This window comes from Heliangelus exortis, chromosome 5 (assembly GCF_036169615.1).
Source record: "Heliangelus exortis chromosome 5, bHelExo1.hap1, whole genome shotgun sequence".
Taxonomy (NCBI): domain Eukaryota; kingdom Metazoa; phylum Chordata; class Aves; order Apodiformes; family Trochilidae; genus Heliangelus; species Heliangelus exortis.
In genome coordinates, this window is record NC_092426.1 from 5,917,512 (window position 1) to 5,935,409 (window position 17,898).

Here is a 17,898-nt window from a genome sequence, read left to right on the forward strand (position 1 = left end):
CTCGGTGGCACCCGCCTCAATCCATTACAACCAGATGTAAATTGCTTATAAAATCATAATTAAATCCCTTTGCTACAACAGAGAAATGATTGCAACAGAAGGGTAATCATTGGACAGAATCCTTCCAGGAGGGCTCAACTGAGTTTGTACAGTACTTAGGGTTTCTGCTTGTTCTTTACATGGCATTGGATTGCCCCCTCCATTAACATGAACTTTGAAGAAAAGAATATATATATGTTAAAATAAAGCAGTAACCACGTATTCAAAATGTCACCCTGCAGCCATATTTAAAAATACCAAAAATATCAAAATACCAAACACTTTTTTGTGTTTGGATTTGGGAGGAGGTTTACACAAAACAATACCCAGTTTCACTTGGTGTCACATGGAAATCACATCACAGCTATCACAGTTGCAGCCCAAACTCTGAAAATGTGGTATTAACAGTTCATGTTATAAAAAACCAAAGCATGATTCCAGCTTTCCATGGAGATCCTGGCTAAGTGATGATCTACTGGACTTGCCTTTAGGAATTTTTCAAGAACTAGCCATTTTGAGGTCTCATATCATTTGTTAAAGCAAAGTCAGAGCCTGATCTCATACAATGCATCAAGAGATGCTGGAAGTAGCTGACAGGGTAGCAGCCAAGCTAGAAGGTACCTGGGGCTTATTTAAGTGCCAAGTTCAGGAGGAGCCAGCAGTGCAGTCTCATTGCACATAAATAAAATTATGCACTGGTCTGCTTCAGTCATCCTGCCCTCTGCTTGGCACTGGTGAGCTGCACCTGGAATAAGGGTGCTCAGTTAGGAGCCACCCCCTCCCCACCCTCAAGCAGTTCAAGAGGAAATTGTAGAAGCTCTAAAGGAAGGACCTTGGAAGAGCTTGAAACACTGCAGCAGTTTGAGGACTCAAAGGCTTTGAGGGTTTGGCTGGATCTAGAGCCATCTGAATCCTGACTCTTTTATAATATTCCACCCAAACCAGGAAAATCTTCTCCTGACTTAGGCAGCCTGGGGCTGACCTAAACAGCCTGGGGCACATCTGTGTGGCACGTATGTGATGTCATGTAGTGCTAGTAACTGAGCCTTAGCTGAGCTGGCACAAGTACCAGAGCAGCAGTGCATTGCCTCGGTTCATCTTTACTGCTGCTACTTTTGCTCACCTGTTTTAAAGCTAGCTGAGGGTTTTCTGGGCTTACATTAACTGCTGACAGGTTTGCAGGAAGGTTTTCTCTTTTCTTGTGCTGCCTCTGCTGCTCAGTGTGACCCTAATTTAGTCTCCTCTGCTGCATCAGTGATGCTCACTAGCGAGGGCTGTGGGCTGGGGCTGCCTGGCCTCCAAACAGCCTCCTGACCCTATCACAGAGAAATACTGCAGCCACTAGATGGTGGGAGCTGCAAGGGTTGTCTCTGCCTGGTATGGGTGACAGTTTTCAGAGCCTAAAGAGGAAATCTCAGCAGCCCAGCAGGCTGGCAGGGGCTGGATGTGGCTGTGTGTGTGTGTACCCAGCACTGGACTGGGCGATTTTGGACTTGCACCTCCAGATTCCTTTCCTGTGAAAGGCAAGGAAGGAGTCCTTCAGCACCCTTGCAAAGGAGGCAGTTTAAGTCCTGCTCAAGCTGCATCTGTGTGAGGTCTTCCTTTTTCACCACCATCTGGTTTTTTTTTTTAATTATTTTTTATTTTAAATTGAAAGCTTTGCTTTGAGGACTTTCCATGTTGTCTCAATCATTTATCTCTGCATTTTTTTTTTTTTTTTTTTTTTTAGGACCTTAGAATAATTCTTTTCTGTCAGGATAATTCTCCCACTGCAGTAATATGTAAATTGCTGGCAGGTGCTGGGGCTGACCTGTGGATCATCATGGATCCTGCGTTAGGGGTCAGAAGTGCCAAAAAGTGCTCTTTTCCTTTTACCTGATACTGGTGTCATCCAACAGCTCAACAATACTGTGCTAGAATGGGTGAAAGAGCCTTTTTATGTATATATAAATAGCTAAATCAGTAATTTAATTCTGGGGAATATGGATCCTGGAATGTTTTAATTAAACTGAGTGCAGTAAAAAAGTCCTCTCTTCTTTGGAATCATGGAACCCTCCTTCCTGCACAGGTGGTTTGCGTCTAAATTCTTTTGTCTCTACTCATATGCATGGGAAAGAAAAGGACTGGGGGAGATCAGCTTCCCATGCAAATAGTGCCAAATAGCTTCTGGGTTTTATGTTTATTGCCTTTATCCTTTTTCTCACAGCCACTGGGGTGCTTCCAGGGGTCTGTCCCCCAGGCAATGCCATTTCCAGCACCATCCCTGCTAGCCTGATCATTATATGGATTTGCTCTCCCTGGGGCTCTGCTGCCAGTTGCTGAGGCACAGAGCCTGCCTGTGTTGTTCCAAAAATAGTGAGACACTTGGCAGAGGGTCATGATTTTCTATAACAAGCGTCCTTCTAAGATAATAGCTACAGGGCTGCTACTGAAGTGGGTGGGGACTGGCCCAAGGACTCCAGGGCACCAAATCATTGAACTGGTCCCATTTTACGAGGGCACCCTGCTATCTGGCACGAAGCTTTCCATCCCCTCTACAAGCTGTGGGCAGATGTCATGCTTCTGACATGGAAGGGAAAGGCTTCTCCACATCTGTGCTTGTTCCTGAGTGGCTCAAACAGTTATTCCAGGGTCAGCATCATGGTCAGGTCAGGTCCAGCGTCGTGGATCACCCTGGTGTTTAGGGAGGTGATCCTGTATTTTGCCTCCTAGAAGTGTTAGAACTCACCTGTGAGTAATTTTCAAGTGAGGACCCACCAGCAAAAGTGCTGGGACTGAGCAGTGGCTGGCTGCTACCTCACCCCTTGGTCCCTTGGTGCCAGAGGAGATATCTAGGTGCCCTTGTATGTCTTTGGACCCCCTCAGTCATGGTTCCCCGAGGGAAGATACTTGGTCATTGTTCCTCCTGGGGATTTCCAGCATCACTCTGGTTGTCTACCAGCCACTTCCATGAAGTGAGTAGAGCATAGGGCACCCCAGGGCAGAGCCCAGCATGGTGCAGATGAGGAAGGCTGGAAAGGCAGCAGAAGCCTTCCTAGAAGCTTGTTAGCTGAACAAGCATCCTGTCACAGGCCTTGTAGCATGTTGGTGGGCAGTAAAGAAGTGAAGTCTCTTTGAAAAGTGCTGAGAGGGAGCTGTTCAGGAGAAGAGAGAACAGCTTTGACCATCTCCCAGGTTCTAAACCCCCATCCTTCCCTCTCTGACATGTCAGAGTGACACAACTTAATATATGCACACACCCAACCAAGTGTATTTTTTCAGTGCTTTTCTGCAGGTACTGAGATTTTTTTTTTTTCCCCCATGTTCTTAGGCATTGAGACTGTTCCTAGGTCCAAGCCACTTCAGTTTTGTTGCTGCCAATCAAATTCAAGTGAAGATGGTCATGGCAACATCTTGGTTTTAGGCCTGGTATTGTCCAAGGAGCTTGGTACAGTCTATCATGTCTCTTGGTCACAAACACCCTGCTGGGGACTTTCTGCAGTGACCTTCTGAAGTAAAATTTGAAGTAGCTTGAGATGTGCTTTACCTGGGGCACTGAGTTAGTTTTTTGGAGGTGCTATTGGACAGGCTATTGGAGGTACAGGGGAATTCCCTGTCCACCTTTGTGCTCTGGTGTGGCTTTTCCAGGCAGGTGTCCCACAGTGACCTTGTATTGGCTTTGTGACCGTGGGAGGGACAGTTTCTACCATCCTCTGTCTCCTTTTCTGTGTAGGAACAATAGCAGGCTGGTCTTTCTGTGATTTTTACAGTCTTCACATCCACAAAAAAGGCATGACATCTTTGGCACGTGGGCCCCAGTTGCCAGTAAAGCAGATGTGTGAGGCCTCCAAAGCCAGGTCTGAAAGGCTCATCTCTCTCTGATGTGCAGTGGTCTCTTGGTTGTAGGAGCATTTGGGATCAGGGTTTTTGGTTTGTTTTTTTTTTTTTTTTTTTTTTTTGTAGGCAGAATGGTTTTGCTTGCAGGAGATGAAACAAGAACAGACTGACATTTCTTATTTTATCTGTGAACTTTGCTGGGTGTCTACACTTCAGCTGGATGCTGAGGTGATGTGAGCTGAAGTGAAAATATGAACTGAAGGCTTAGCTGCCATCATCGTGTTGTAGCCCCAGAGTGTAACTTTCCCACCCCTGGCTGCTGGAGGACTTTGAATACTCACATTGTTATGAAGCTGAGAAAATGCCTGTCTCCATCTGCAGTGGCTTGTGAGAGGGATGGCCACTGCTTGACATGGTTATCAAGCTTAGTGCAAGGGTGGCTGAAGGAGAGGCTGTTGCCTATGGTCAGCCACAGTATATGAAACTCACGGGTTTTTTTAATTTGGAACTAAAATTGAGAATGTTGTGGCATAAAAAGGGGTTGAAAGGGAACCAAATCTCACAAGCAGCTTGAGTGAGCAGTGCCATTCACTATTGAGGAGGAGGAGGGGGAAAAAACGCATTCAAATTTCAGAGAAGGGGTAACCAGCTGAGGTGAGACCCAGCAGTTCTTTAGGTTTCAGTCTCTTTGAATCCATCTTGCTTTCCAGGTGATGTTTAAGGTGAGAGAATGGACCCACAAAGGCCTCATAGCAAGCCAAGTGGCCTTTGGGAGTTTCAGTACCCTTAATTTTCCTGTAGACCTTTGACCAAGCTTTTATATGTTTCCAGCCTTCCAGTCCAAGGCCAGCAGGTATTGCAGGGTTCAGTATTTTTAAAAACAGGCCAGAGCTGGCTCAGATTGGATTTTTTTTCTGAGCTGAGGGCTATAAAGACTCACAGAATCAGCTGGGTTGGAAACGACCTCTGAGATACTTAAGTCCAACCCTTGATCCACTGCCACTGTGGTTACCAGCCCATGGCACTGAGTGCCACATTCAGTCTCTTCTTAAAAACCTCCAGGGATGGAGAATCCACCACCTCCCTGGGCAGCCCATTCCAATGCCTGATCACCCTCTCTGTAAAGAATTTCTTCCTAATATCCAACCTAAACCTCCCCTGGCAGAGCTTAAGCCCCTGCCCTCTTGTCTTACTGAGAGCTACTTGGAAGAAGAGCCCGACCCCCCCCTGGCTCCAACCTCCTTTCAGGGAGTTGTAGAGAGTGATGAGGTCTCCCCTGAGCCTCCTCTTCTCCAGACTAAAGAGAGTGTGATCTTTACAGAGCTACACTCTTCTGAGACATCAGGACACCAGCAGCCAGCTGAGGGGTGCAGGTGTCCTATGAATCTTTGATTAACGGGTGATGTCTACAGCTTGAGACGGTTTAGTTCCTTATCTCTCCATTTATGCACCTCTAAGCTCCTTGTTTTTTGATCTTTCATGTGGAAATTGTGTTTATGTAACTTTCAGTGCCTTTTTAAAAGGTCTGAAGGGAGAGATTTAATTAGATTTTTTCTTTCGATTTTTTGTTGTTGTTGTTGTTGTTGTATTTTTTAATATTTTCTTTTAATGGTAGGCAAGCTGGATTTTATTTTTTTAGTTGGGTTTATATAGACCTTTTTTGTACATGATTTAATTTGTTGACATAATACTTGAGAGTATATATTTTTTATGTATATAATTGGGGGGTTTGTTTTATTTCTAATGGAACAGATGCAAACCAAAAACAGTGATAAAATTCAGCTTCCTGTGTATGTATGTTGAGTAAAAGTTTCTGGCCGTGTAATGAGCTGATCCTGTGATCCTGCTATGAATTAGACAGTCTTGAAGGGAGATGATAAGGAGGAAGGCGTGCATATGGTTCACTTGTATATCCCAAAGGATGCATTGTTCTAGGGAAATGATTGAATTTGTGTGCTACAAAAACTGTCTAGACCATAAGCTTAGAATCTCAACCACCGGAGCAGAAATTTGGAGGGTGTAGTTAGATTTTTTTATTTTTATTTTTTTTTTTCTGGGGCAGGTGGGAACCCACAACTCCCGTCAGCCCTGAGTCGTGGTTGTCATTGTTCAGCTCTTCTGGAATGAGCTCAGCATTATTAACACTGTGCTGTGCACACACATGCGCGTGGGAGGCAGCCTTTACCCAGAGGGACCCCACAGAGTTTATTTATGCAAATGCCAAGAGCCAATTTGTTATTTTCTGAGCAGTGTTTGGGGGAGTCGGAAAGGCTGCCTTATGCCCACTATCAGCAGAGTGAGACAGCAGAGCTTGGTTGTCAGTGATAACGGGTGGTGACCCTTTTCCTCTTCTTGTGACAGTGACGCCGATGGCTCTTTGTTAAGGGAGCTAAAGATGAGCCCAGGGTGGGGAAGTGACCTCTGCTTCTCAGCATCACACTCCCCAGCTGCCCAGTCTGGAGGAGATGCTGCCTGTGCCTTCATCCCCTTTCAGACCGCACTGGATTCGCACTGAACCTCCCTCTGGCAAAAAAAAAAAAAAAAAAAAAAAAAATACCCACAAAACCATGGAAGAAAGAAACCTTCCTTTTCTCAGCCTTTCAGATGTGGCACAGCACAGAGTCCTCTCCCTCACCTCACACACACTCTCTGCGTGTGCTGTCTGTGGCAACGCTCCTGTGTTCTGCCTCGGTTGCTCCTTAGGGGGACGTGGCTTCCAAGGCTGGCATCTCCTTCTGTGGTCACTGAAGCAGAGAGGTAAAACGGCTGACAAAGGACCAAAAAATCAGTAAGCAGATGGCTGTAGAACCTGCTGCCTCCGTGTTTGTCTGGGAGCCTTGGGCTGGGGTGCAGGTGCCGTGGCCATGGTCGCTGTGTTTAGGGAGCGTCACTAACACGTGAGGGTAATGGCAGCTGAGCGAGCAGGGTGCAGGGAGGTTTCTTCTTCTCTGTTCTTGTTTGGAATCGACAGACCGAATCTTCACCTAGCCCAAGTCAGTGTCTTGCTCCGTCACAGTCAGGTGAGTTGTGGCTTTGATGCTCTCCCAAAATTTGGGGCTGAGCTCCTTAGATCTCCTTCAGCTCCCGTGCATGCGCATGCGTGGGCACTCAGAGGTTGTTTCAGCAATTCCCTCTTGGTCAGCCCGTTCTTGTGACACCTGCCATGCTCTCTGGTTTTGAAATGCTGCCAGGAATACTCTCCCCCAGCCCCCAAGCAGCCTGTCCTCCCATAGAGCCCTTAGCTGGGGCAGCTCAAGAGGATTTGAGGCTGCCCCATCAAAGGGTGTGTATGGAGGGGGAGGCATTTTGGCAGAGAGCAGCATCCAAGCCTGGTTCATGGCTGTCTTACTCCTGTGAAGGTAAACACTGAGAAAACAGTCCTGTTTATTGTTCCTCCTCCGGGTCCTGTGACTTGACCCAGATATGGATGGTCACTTGATCTGCTGGGGGAGTTTGGACATGTGGCTTTCCAAAGCCTGGTACTGAGATAGCTCGGTTTGTTTGCATGCTCCCAGCAAGACCTGAGGCAGATTGCTTTGTGTGGGGGTTGTGGACCACGAAGGGAGAACAGGAACACTGAGAGTGCTGAGGGAGCCTGCCAGCTCTTGTAATTGTCTTGTAATAATTTGCTTGCAAGCTCCCCAAGCTCTGCTACTCTTTTTGGAAACAATAAACTTTAGCTGGGAAGCAGTGACACAGATGTCTCTGTATAGAGATAGTTTTGAAATCCTGCCTTGTGCTCTGCAAAGCATAAACTGCCAAAACATAGGAAAATCTCTATTTTCTTGGGGAAATGCTTTGGCTCTAGTGAACTCTGACTGAGCCCAGAGCTGATTTGCTTAGGAGTTGTGTGCATGAATTATTTCTGAAAAGATTAAATGCAAACTTAGTGGAATTCCTGAGCCAGGCCTATTTTTGTTTGGTTTGGGTTTTTTTTTTGTTTTTTTTTTTTTTTTGGAGGGGAGGGGGGGAGGCAATACAGACCATTGCTCTAAAAGGGATTTATCTCCATATCCTCCAGATGCTGCCTTATACGGCAGCTGTCAGCTAAAGGGAAGGCTTGGGTGAAATTACTGCTGGGATGTGTCCTTGTTGAGGTGGCTCAGTCCCTTGTCCTGCAGGGGAGACAGTGTGGGCAGAACCAGTACTTGGGAGAGCTCTGATGGGATGGGGATGTGCTGAGCTTGTCCAAAACTGTTCCTGGTGGCTCTGGAGGCTGGAGAGGTCATGGTGTTGTTTTCCAGTGGGTCTTGTGAACCTCCCCCAGTGACTCACTTGAGAGAAGACCCTTCTGGGTTTCATGCTGCCCATGGCATAGCAGCTTTTCTGGGTCTGTGGACAGGAAAGGCAGCTTTGCTCTATTCTTCTGTGTCTCCATGTAGGAGATGCTCATCTTTCCCCATCTCCTTCCTCCATGGTCCTGAACAGGGACAATTATGCTGCCCTGTCCTACTTACTTGGTGACAGGAGGTGAGACTGTCACCTTAGTTGTCTTCAGAGGCCTTTGGTCTTGTGTGGGTTGTATGTGGACTTCAGTTTTGACTCTTAACTAGAAGGGTGTGGAAGTTAGGCACCACACTGGACTTTCTGGGCATGGGGAGGGAGCTGGTTCTCTTTTAATAAAATCTGGTTCCCCCTTCATGGTGATGCAGACAAAGGGTATGAGGGTTCAAAATAGCTTTCTAGTTGAACTGGTGAGTACAAGGGTCTAAAGTGATGTTTGAGTTGGATTTCAGTGGGTGCTTGTGTTTGCAAGGGGCAGTAACCAGGATTGCCCCACCCAGTGGCATTTGCAGTCAGGGACTCTGTTTAAACCCCACCAACACCCTGCTAAGACAACAATATCTATTTGCTGTCAAACACTGTCCTTAGGACATAGTATGTGCCCCCAGCCCCTGCCCTACTAATAGGTGAACAAATAAGGATGTCAAGGGAAAATTAAAACAAATAAAGTAAAAAAAAAAAAAAAAAAAAAAAGGAAAAAACAACAAACAGTTCTCTTGTGCTGACATTGGCAGGGCTAATCTCAAGATGTTTGCCAGCCTTGAGATGAGCCCACTTGATCCCACAGACTTTGTTTCCTGCAAGTGTTTCTTTAGTTTACAGTAACAATTGCTCTGTGGCTTTGTTCATCTCATTCCCAGTCCAGAAATGGTGCAATGTGATTTCCTCATGTGGCTGCTGCTGCTCTGAAGGCTTTCACGTCACTGTTTCCTGATGACTCAAATGCTCTTTTCTTACTTCTGCCAATGTCAAACAGAGATAGCAGATTGGGGAACACTTCTGAGCAATGCTAAATAGAAAAATACTAATGAGAGGATTTCAGCATTAACCCCTGTCGAATACCACTCCATCTTTCAGCTTCTCCTAATTCCCACTGGTAGTCCCCAAGAAAGGAGGCACATAACTCTAAGTCAGGTCAAAATTGCAAGTATCTGAACTAGCTGATGCTTTAAGATTTCCTTCTCCTGGCACCTTTAAAGCTGTTTAATCACTCTTACTCTGCATGGTGCAAATAGTAATTTTTAATAAAATACCACGGTTCATTTTACTTCTTAATGACTCCTGGGAGAGTGGTTTGGTCTTCGCAGTTTGGCTAGTTGATGGTCCTGCTTAAGAGTAGAAATAGAAGACCTTGCTTGGCTCTTAGATCCTAGTGAGCAGAGGGTGCTCATTAGTGCTGATTGTTGTAAGAACTGTTTGCCAGTTATGTAGCCTGCCAATGCACAAATACTGTGTGATAAAGAAGTTGTAATACCCATCCTGCTCTTTTCTTCAGCAACCTAACAGGATTTCACAGTGTTAGAAAACACTCAATTAGCTAAACCTCTTTTTGAAATCAAAATAATAATTTAAAATGGCTAGTCCAAAGGTTTGTTCAGCCTAAATGGTCTTCATTAGTTAAATAATCCATAATTTTTGCTTGACCTGTGAATAAGACTGTGGGGTGGAGGTAAGGTGTTAGCTGTTACACTTGAGAGCACCATGTAATACATGCAGTGACACTTGGTCAGGATTGCAGTAAATCAGAAGCAAGAGCTGTTTGTAAGGAAAAGGTGCTAATTCCACATCAGCAGTGATGTGAGTTTTAAAACCCAACAGTTTCTGTGCTCCTGAACATTTGAGAAAGAAAAAGTAATATATTCCTTTAATCATCACAGTGCAGATGAGTACATCCAGAGGGGCTGGTGGAGTTTTGCAGTGCTGGAGAAGCAGGACACTTATGTTTTAAGATAGGAAGAGTGAACTTTGAACCCTGAAGCTTACCTTTAAGGAAAGAGTAGAAAATATATGTATGCTCACATAATTGTATGTTCAAATAATAAAGGCAGTGTGAAAGAATGAAGTATTGTTGTCTAGATGGACTGGAGATAGCACTTAGCCTTGGTGCTCCACGCAGCAGTATTGTGAAATTTCTGGGAACACATCTACACATCTATCTTAGCTTCTGGAAAGAGCCCAGAAGGATCTGCTGAGCAGAGTCCTGGATGGTGATGGGAAGTAAGCTCCTCATCTGTCACATGCCATTTGCTTTCCTGCCGGTGTCCAGAAAGGAGTGAAAAGTTTCCTGGTTATTTTTTTTCTGCTGTGTGAATCTGAAGATGTTAATACCAGTAGGCATTTCAAGCTGGCTGGTTGCCAGAAAGTGGAGCATAACAATGCTTACCCTCTTCAGCTTTGAGAGGGATTAAAACTACCTTGTGGATTATTAACATCAGACCTGGGAAGGGGCTTTTGGGAAAGGAAAGGCAAATGGTACCATTAAAAGGCTGACTGGTCTCATCTGAATTGTATAGTTCTTTTCCAGCCTGCTTATTCCAGATATTCAGAGTAAAACTGGAACAATCAATACTCAATGTACTGAAACAATTAGAGAAATTTTGTTGAACCAGACTGCAGCAGTGCTAGTGTGTAATTTTGTGACAAATCACTGTGTGTCCTTGCACTCCCAGTTAATCAGGCACCCTGTTCTCATGCATTAAGCCCATGCCCAGACTCTTGAACATGCAGCTTAAGCAAGTGCTTTAAAAAAAGCAACAAACACCAGAACAAAGCCAAAAATGAAACCTCAGAGACCAGGAGCTGTGGTTAAAGTACTGAACTTTGTTGAATGGGTTGCTTTTCTGCCCAGCAGAAGTGTTGGTTTATACTTCATCCTTATCAGTTCTTTTATCACCCAGAGGTCTCTGCAGGTAAATCAAAGCTGTGAGGAAAGCTGAAATCTGAGGGCCCAAAAAGCAGCTCTCAGGCAAACGTATGGTGGGAAAAGCCATTCTGGAGCCAGAAAAAGCCATTCCCCAGAAACAGTGTGGAGATACCTTTGAGAGAATGTCTTCATTGCTGTTCCTGAGCCCTTGCACTGTTATGGTGAAGCTGCAGTCTGTGAGCAGTCTGGTTATGAACATTATATTATGGAGCATCTTTCTGCTGAGATCAGAGGTGTTTAGGAGGCAGCAAGTTACTTTTTACAGATTTCTCTTGTGGCTGCTAACCCATATGTGAAAAGAATTTCATTCTATGACTGGGGGCAAAATTTTTTTGAGGAGTTCAGAGCAAGGAGGTACTAACACACCTTCCTGGTGGTGATTTAATATTTCCTGAAAAAAAATCAGGATTTTTTTTTTCCCAACATTTTATGAATGCTAAATCTGGTTGTTTCGGGGTTTTCTTGTTTGTTTGTTTGTTTTGGTTGTTTTTTGTGAAATAATAGACTTACTTACAATTTCCTAAGCCTGACAGAGGTTGTGATTAATGCTGTTTGTATCTGTTGTCTTTGCATGTGTGAAGGACCGCCTGTTCTTTGTGATGGAGTTTGTAAATGGTGGGGACTTGATGTTCCATATCCAGAAGTCGCGTCGCTTCGATGAAGATCGGGCCCGGTTCTATGCTGCAGAAATTATTTCAGCCCTTATGTTTCTCCATGAAAGAGGCATCATTTATCGGTGAGCTCTACATTGATTAATTAATTCATTCATTTGTTCATTCTCTTTGTCTGAACCCCACGGCTGAGATTATAGCTTGGGTTTTCTGCTTGAATAAATAACTTGTCACTTGTTGACCACCAAGAACAAGTTGTCAGCTGGGATAACAAAACCTTCACTTTCCCACACATGTTATCCAAGGTGTAGGAGCTTCCAGAAGGGAATGAAACTTCTGGCTGCAGCACTGACTACAGGGAGAGCCTTCCCATAAGATATGTGCAAGCATGGAGGACTGGTTTTATTTCTGAGGGACAGGGGCTCAGTTTTGCACTGGTGTAAATTCACATTGCTCTGCAGACGTAGGTGGTTTGTATCAGCCCCAGAACTGCCCCTTCTCTGCAGTTGCTGACCAACAGAAAAATGTGGTGCTGCTCTGGTGGGCCTGTCCTGCAGAGCACATGTCAGACTGATGACAAGGAGAGAGATATTAAGTGAAACTTAGATTTTTCTGGGAGTTAAAAGCAAGGAGCTGTTGCTTTTGACACTGTGTGCCTTGTTGTTTAAAGGCTAATATGTGCTGGTTCCACCCAAGCCTCTGTTTCCCTGTATTAGCTATGGGCCTGTGTTTAAATACTATCTATTTGACATAGCAGCTGAGAGGCAGCAGATAGGTAAGTCTTTTCATTCCTGCCATGGTCCTACAAGTAGGAGTTTTTCTTTCCTGTCCTTGTCTGGCATCTTTTTGTTTACAACAGGATCAGAGCATTCTCAGACCAGCCTCTGCTCCCAGGTTTCAAGGCTGCTCTCAGGAAGCCATTTCCCATACACAGCATTCTTTCTCTTTTTTTTTTTTTTTTTGTCATTCCTCTGTACTCAGCAGGAAAGTTTGGATACCATTTTTCCCTTCTGTACTGGCAAAGTGCTCTGCTGTCAGCTCAAGCATCAAGACACAGACTTGACCAGCATGGAGCAGACAGCCAGGCTGCTTCACAGAGGCCTCCCTGCCCTAGGGGACCATTTGACCAGCATCCTTCCAGATACACAAGAGGCAGAGCAAGGCATCTTCTGGGGTGGAACAGGACATCTAGAGGAAGGAGAAGTCAGCATTGAACTAATCTGATTTTACAGAAAGGTTTCTTTCTGATACGCTTTGCAGAACACCTCTGGTGTCCTCTTGGCCAGAGCACTGGGAAAAAACAGCAGTTGTTTTCCTTGGAACTTGGGTTCCAGCAGCAAACCATGCATATTTAGGTATCTTCTGCTGTAGTCCTGCTCAGTTCTACTTGTGCCATGCCAGCAGTGTAATGAATAACATCAGCTCTCTCTTTTTGCTCCTTGGTTACAGTTGTACAGCTGGGACCCGCAACTGGGTCCAGATCCCAGTCAGGCTCTGCTGGTAACATTTCAGCCTGTGGGTTGCACCAAATACTGGATGGTTTGAGTCTTTGCATAGTTTAATTCAGGTGGTGCAGTCCTGTCTTTAGTAGCATGCCCTCCTGTATCAGATAAACTCAGGTCTGAACATGTTAAAACCAGAAGAGGTGAGGGCTGAAGTGGCCAAGGGCTGGGGGCTGTGTGGGGGACACTTTCCTATCTGATGTGAGATGATAGGATGAATCAGTTATAAGCCACTTCTCTTTCTCTTCCTAGCTTGAGCTCCAGTATGAAAAACAGGTGGTCAGGTGAGGACAGAGAATATAAAATTATTTTTAAGTATGAACTCATATGATATATGTAGCACAGTGAAATAGAGAAGGAGTGTTATTTTAATATTCTCCGGGTCCTGAGAATATGAAGATTACTAGTGATACATAGATTAGGTATCAAGATTCTAGAGCACAACAATTGTCTGCATAGAACAGAATAGAAAATCTGCTTACTGTGTAGATGGATTTCAGTCTAATTCTTTTGTGAATAATGTCAGGCACTGAAGAGAGACCCTGCCAGATAATTACACAAATGACATTATCCTTAAAATAGTGACATCCAGTAGCTATTGTCAATCATTTGACAGTAAAACTGTATCTGTGCATAATGTATGACACTGTACTTACAGCTTCTTCTGTGTGCCCCCAGCTTGCTGCCTATCACAGGGCAAAAGTAATTGATCCCTCTGGATTTTGGCACTCTTCAAGTGCTGCCATAACTCATGATGGAAACTGGAGGAGTAATTGAAAAGCTCCTTGAACAACTGCACGGGCTTTGATCTTGCTGAAAAACTGATTGAGCCATGGACTCAGGTAGCTTTAGCTGCATGGGACAGATTTGCAGGGGGATGACTTGATTTTTAAAATTAGTTGGGTTGGTGACTCCATCCTGGAAGATAATAGGGGAGAGAGAGAGCTGCTGGCTGTGGCTGTACTGAGCTGAGGTTGCTTCTGTTGGGTGACAAGCAGCAGGCTCCAGGAACACATCTCCAGGATGGAAGGAGATACTGAGAAAGGAACCACTGCACTTGTGTAAGAGGGTTTGGAGATGTTATGATCAGGATGGGAGTGCTGGCTTGAGAAGCTGGGAGCAGGTGAGGGAGGCACCAAGAAAAGCCTGACCAAAAAGTGTTTTGCCACAAGCTGCTCAGTGTGCCTCTTCTTTTTGAATTCTCCAGGTCTATGGAGTGATAGTCTCTGGCCTAGAATACCCTGCATCATTGGTTTGTTTTCTGGGCTAATCTTAAAGATAGTAATGTTGTGTTTTTCCTTGCCTCCTTCAAGATGAAGCAGTTCAGGAAAAGAGTGCATTTACCAAGACAATTATAGTTCTGTAAGTCAAGCTGCTTGACAAGTGCTGCCAAAAGCTGGGTCTTGTCTGCTTTTAAATGCCAGGGAGGCTTGAGAGCCAGCACTGAAAGTTCACTGTGAAGTAGCAGAAATGTGTCACTTTGGCATGGGGTGACAATGCTGGTAACAGCTAAAATCAGGTGTTAGTTGATTCCTTTTCCAGCTACATACATGCAATTTGAAGAAAGTAGTGCAGAATTTCTGCAATAGGTACTGTGAGTCTGTGAGAATGGGGTTCCTAAGACAGATGGTCTGTTTTGGTCATATGCAACTTTTTAAACATTAAAACCAGACTTACTGGTGGATTGGTGCTCTCCTAGGATGGTTTTCATGATGCAGTGAGAATTTTCAATGAGTTCACTCCTCACTGCAAGGAAACTTTGCTATTTATTACTAAGCCCTGACCAGAATAGAAGTCTCGTAAATGTGTGTGTTTGTATTTGGGGTATTTTAAAAGACAGATTTCAGTTTCACAGATCAATTTTTTTCCCTTTTTTTTTCCTTTTTTCTTTTGTAACACTGCAAAGGAGTCATGGCTTTTCTGGCCTTATCAAGGAAATATCTCTGGCTTGCCCCAAACTGAGGTTTAGCTGTCCAACTTAGCAACACCTAGTGAAAAAAATGTCTACAAGTACAGCAATGGTTCCTTATCCCATCATACAGGGGGTAGAACTAGAATGAATCCAGTTGTGAAAGCAAGATTTTCAACATGTCAAATTATAGCATATTGTGCACCCCTAACCACAAAGGAGAAGGACAAGGGCATATTTGGGATCAACTCACACTGGATGTTGCCAGAAAAAGATTAGGTGATAATAAAGGCTATCATAGATAAAATCTTTGCACACAGGGCAGTGTTCTTGCATTGCTGCTTTCTTTAAGCTTATTTATAAAGTAAAATAGTATGCTGGGTAGGTTGGTGTGTGTGATTTTTGTCTAAAGACTGTATGTTCTGTTTTTCTTGAGGCAGCTCTTCTCAGCTTTCACTTTCCAGTTCAGCAGTTCCCAGCATAAGGGAAGTGTATTTGGACTTTTGTGCATGCTGGAAACAAAACATCATGCACATCTGAGCAGTATTAGAATGCACAGTGGCTTACTCACTGCAAGTGAGCCAGTCCAACTCATTGTCTTCTAAAAAGCAAAGAGGTAGTAAATTATTCTAAGGGCTTATATTAAAGGCAGAGCTTTTCCTTACATGCAGCATTACTGTAAAAATGGCTGGGCTGCCCTGCTGCCCTCAAATTCAAACCTCTGCATAGGTTGGTGTAGCTTTGGTGTAGCTTTGCTAGTGCCTAAGTCCCCTTGCCAGGGACACCTATGTGGTGTCTCTCAAGAGAGGCATCATACCTGCATACTGAGAGCAAATACAGATGTTTTCTTAAACCTGTTTTTTCTGATTGTTTCTTTGGGTTTGTTTTGTTTGTGGTTTGTTTGTTTTGTTTTGTTTTGTTTTGCAAAAGGGGGCTTAAGGGTTTGCCCTGCAGGTTTTTTTCAACTTCAGAAAGATAATGGCCTTTTTACAGGTGACATAGAGCAATCGACCCAACCTAGTGGCACAGTCTTGATTTTTTTTATGACAAACCTTTCTCTCCCTCTGCAAATATCTCTCACTGGGAGGATGTATGGGCAGTGAGGTTGTCACTTTTCAGAAGATGTTTTCACTACTTTCAGAGGTGATACAGTGTGCAGTACGTGGTGATAAATCTGACCTGGCCTCAGGTTAGTTCTGTTTGAAAGCAGAGGTAACGTCCCCTTCTACCCTGCACTTCACAGAATCACAGAACTGTCATGGTTGGAAAACACCTCTAAAATTGACACATCCAACCATCAACCCAGAAAAAAACCCAACCCACTGTCCCACTAGAGCATGTCCTGAAATGCTTCATCTAAAACAGTTTTTGAGTATCTTCAGGGATGCTGGTTCTGCCACCTCCCTGGGCAGCCCATTCCAGTGCCCGACGACTCTTCCAGTAAAGAAATTCTTCCTCGTATCTATTCAGGGTTTCCCCAGCTCTGGGTGTGGAGCTGGATAACAGAGATACATGACCAAGCCCACTGCTTGGCAGAGGACAGTGGCATGGATACTCATTAAGAGTATCTGTAGTGTAGCATGAAGGTAGTGGTGCTGATGAAGACCCAGAGAGCTAAATGGCTGTGCTAGGGAGCTTGGGAGAAGGAATGGTTGTTGGCAGGCTGAAGAACCTTGTTTTTATCCTCTGGGCTTATACTCCAGATTGCTTATTCCACTGCCTTTGTGTCTGTATTGCTATCTGTAATGTATCTGGCCCTTCCAGAGATGCTCAGGGTCTGCTTGTGCCCTGTCATGCCTCTCAACATGGGATGGAATGCACATGCTCTGATGTGGCACCAGCCACCAAGATAAAAAGCAGCAAACCATTAAGTAGGTCCCCATGACTTGACTGTATTTAGTAGCATGTGTGGCTCCTTTAGAAGGCAAAATATAATTATGCAGTTATCCAGGTAAGAACATGGACTTATCTTGGGGCTGAACAGTAGCTCTTGGGGAAAATATGATGGTCTACAAGTGGTAACTTTTCTGTGTGTTATCTGAAATCATCACCTTCATATCTGTGGTGCTCCTTATGCCAGGGACAAGTTCTGTCTTCTTGGAAAGATTCTGGACACTGGCCAGGTCTCTGAAATAAGCACCTTTCCTTAGCCTAGGAGACCCTTCAGATCTGCAGCTGCATGGCTCATGACTTGACTTTTATAGGGAATGAGTTCTTTTCAACAGGTTAATTCCCTGCCAATTCAAGCAATAAGCCTGTGACACTTGGAGCAAGGTTTACATAAGCCTCTTACAGAGACCAGTTTTGCTGGAAAGACTCTTATTAACTGAAACAACACGAAAGTTTCTTTCAGCAAAATCAATTAAAAATTACATGCTGAAAACAGGAGCTTAATGCCTTTGCTAATTATGCAGAGCCACTGTTAACACAGCAGCTTTTATGAGCGTGCTGTTTGTTTTTTCCATGGGTCAAGATATCCTAAGACATGGGATACCTCATGTTCCCCCTCTGTTGTTTTTCAGGATTTTTTTTTTTCTTTTTTTTTTCTTTTTTTTTTGCCACAGGTGATTTTGTTTGTTCTCATTTCATGCCCTTTTTCACATCTGGAGACAGATCTTGTTTCCCCTGAAGCCAGGGGGCTTTCCCCAAGGGGGGTAAATAAGCAATTGAACTGGAGCTGTGACTGATAGCAGCAGTGCCCTGCAAAGTGAACTGGCAGGTTGGGGACCTTTCTAGGGATTACCATTGCTTTGCTTAGCTGCTATGCATAGCTTTGTTTTCCTAGCAAATAAAGATAAATCTTTGGTTTAATTA

General features: G+C 44.4%; 1 protein-coding gene across 1 annotated transcript in view; it reads left to right on the forward strand.

Annotated features, from left to right (window-relative positions):
* Positions 1–17,898, forward strand: part of PRKCH (protein kinase C eta) — a 119,506-nt gene that overhangs the window by 60,283 nt on the left and 41,325 nt on the right. The window contains exon 10 of the mRNA XM_071745310.1: positions 11,644–11,798. Coding sequence (XP_071601411.1) covers positions 11,644–11,798 — 155 coding nt within the window. The remainder of the gene's footprint in view (positions 1–11,643; positions 11,799–17,898) is intronic.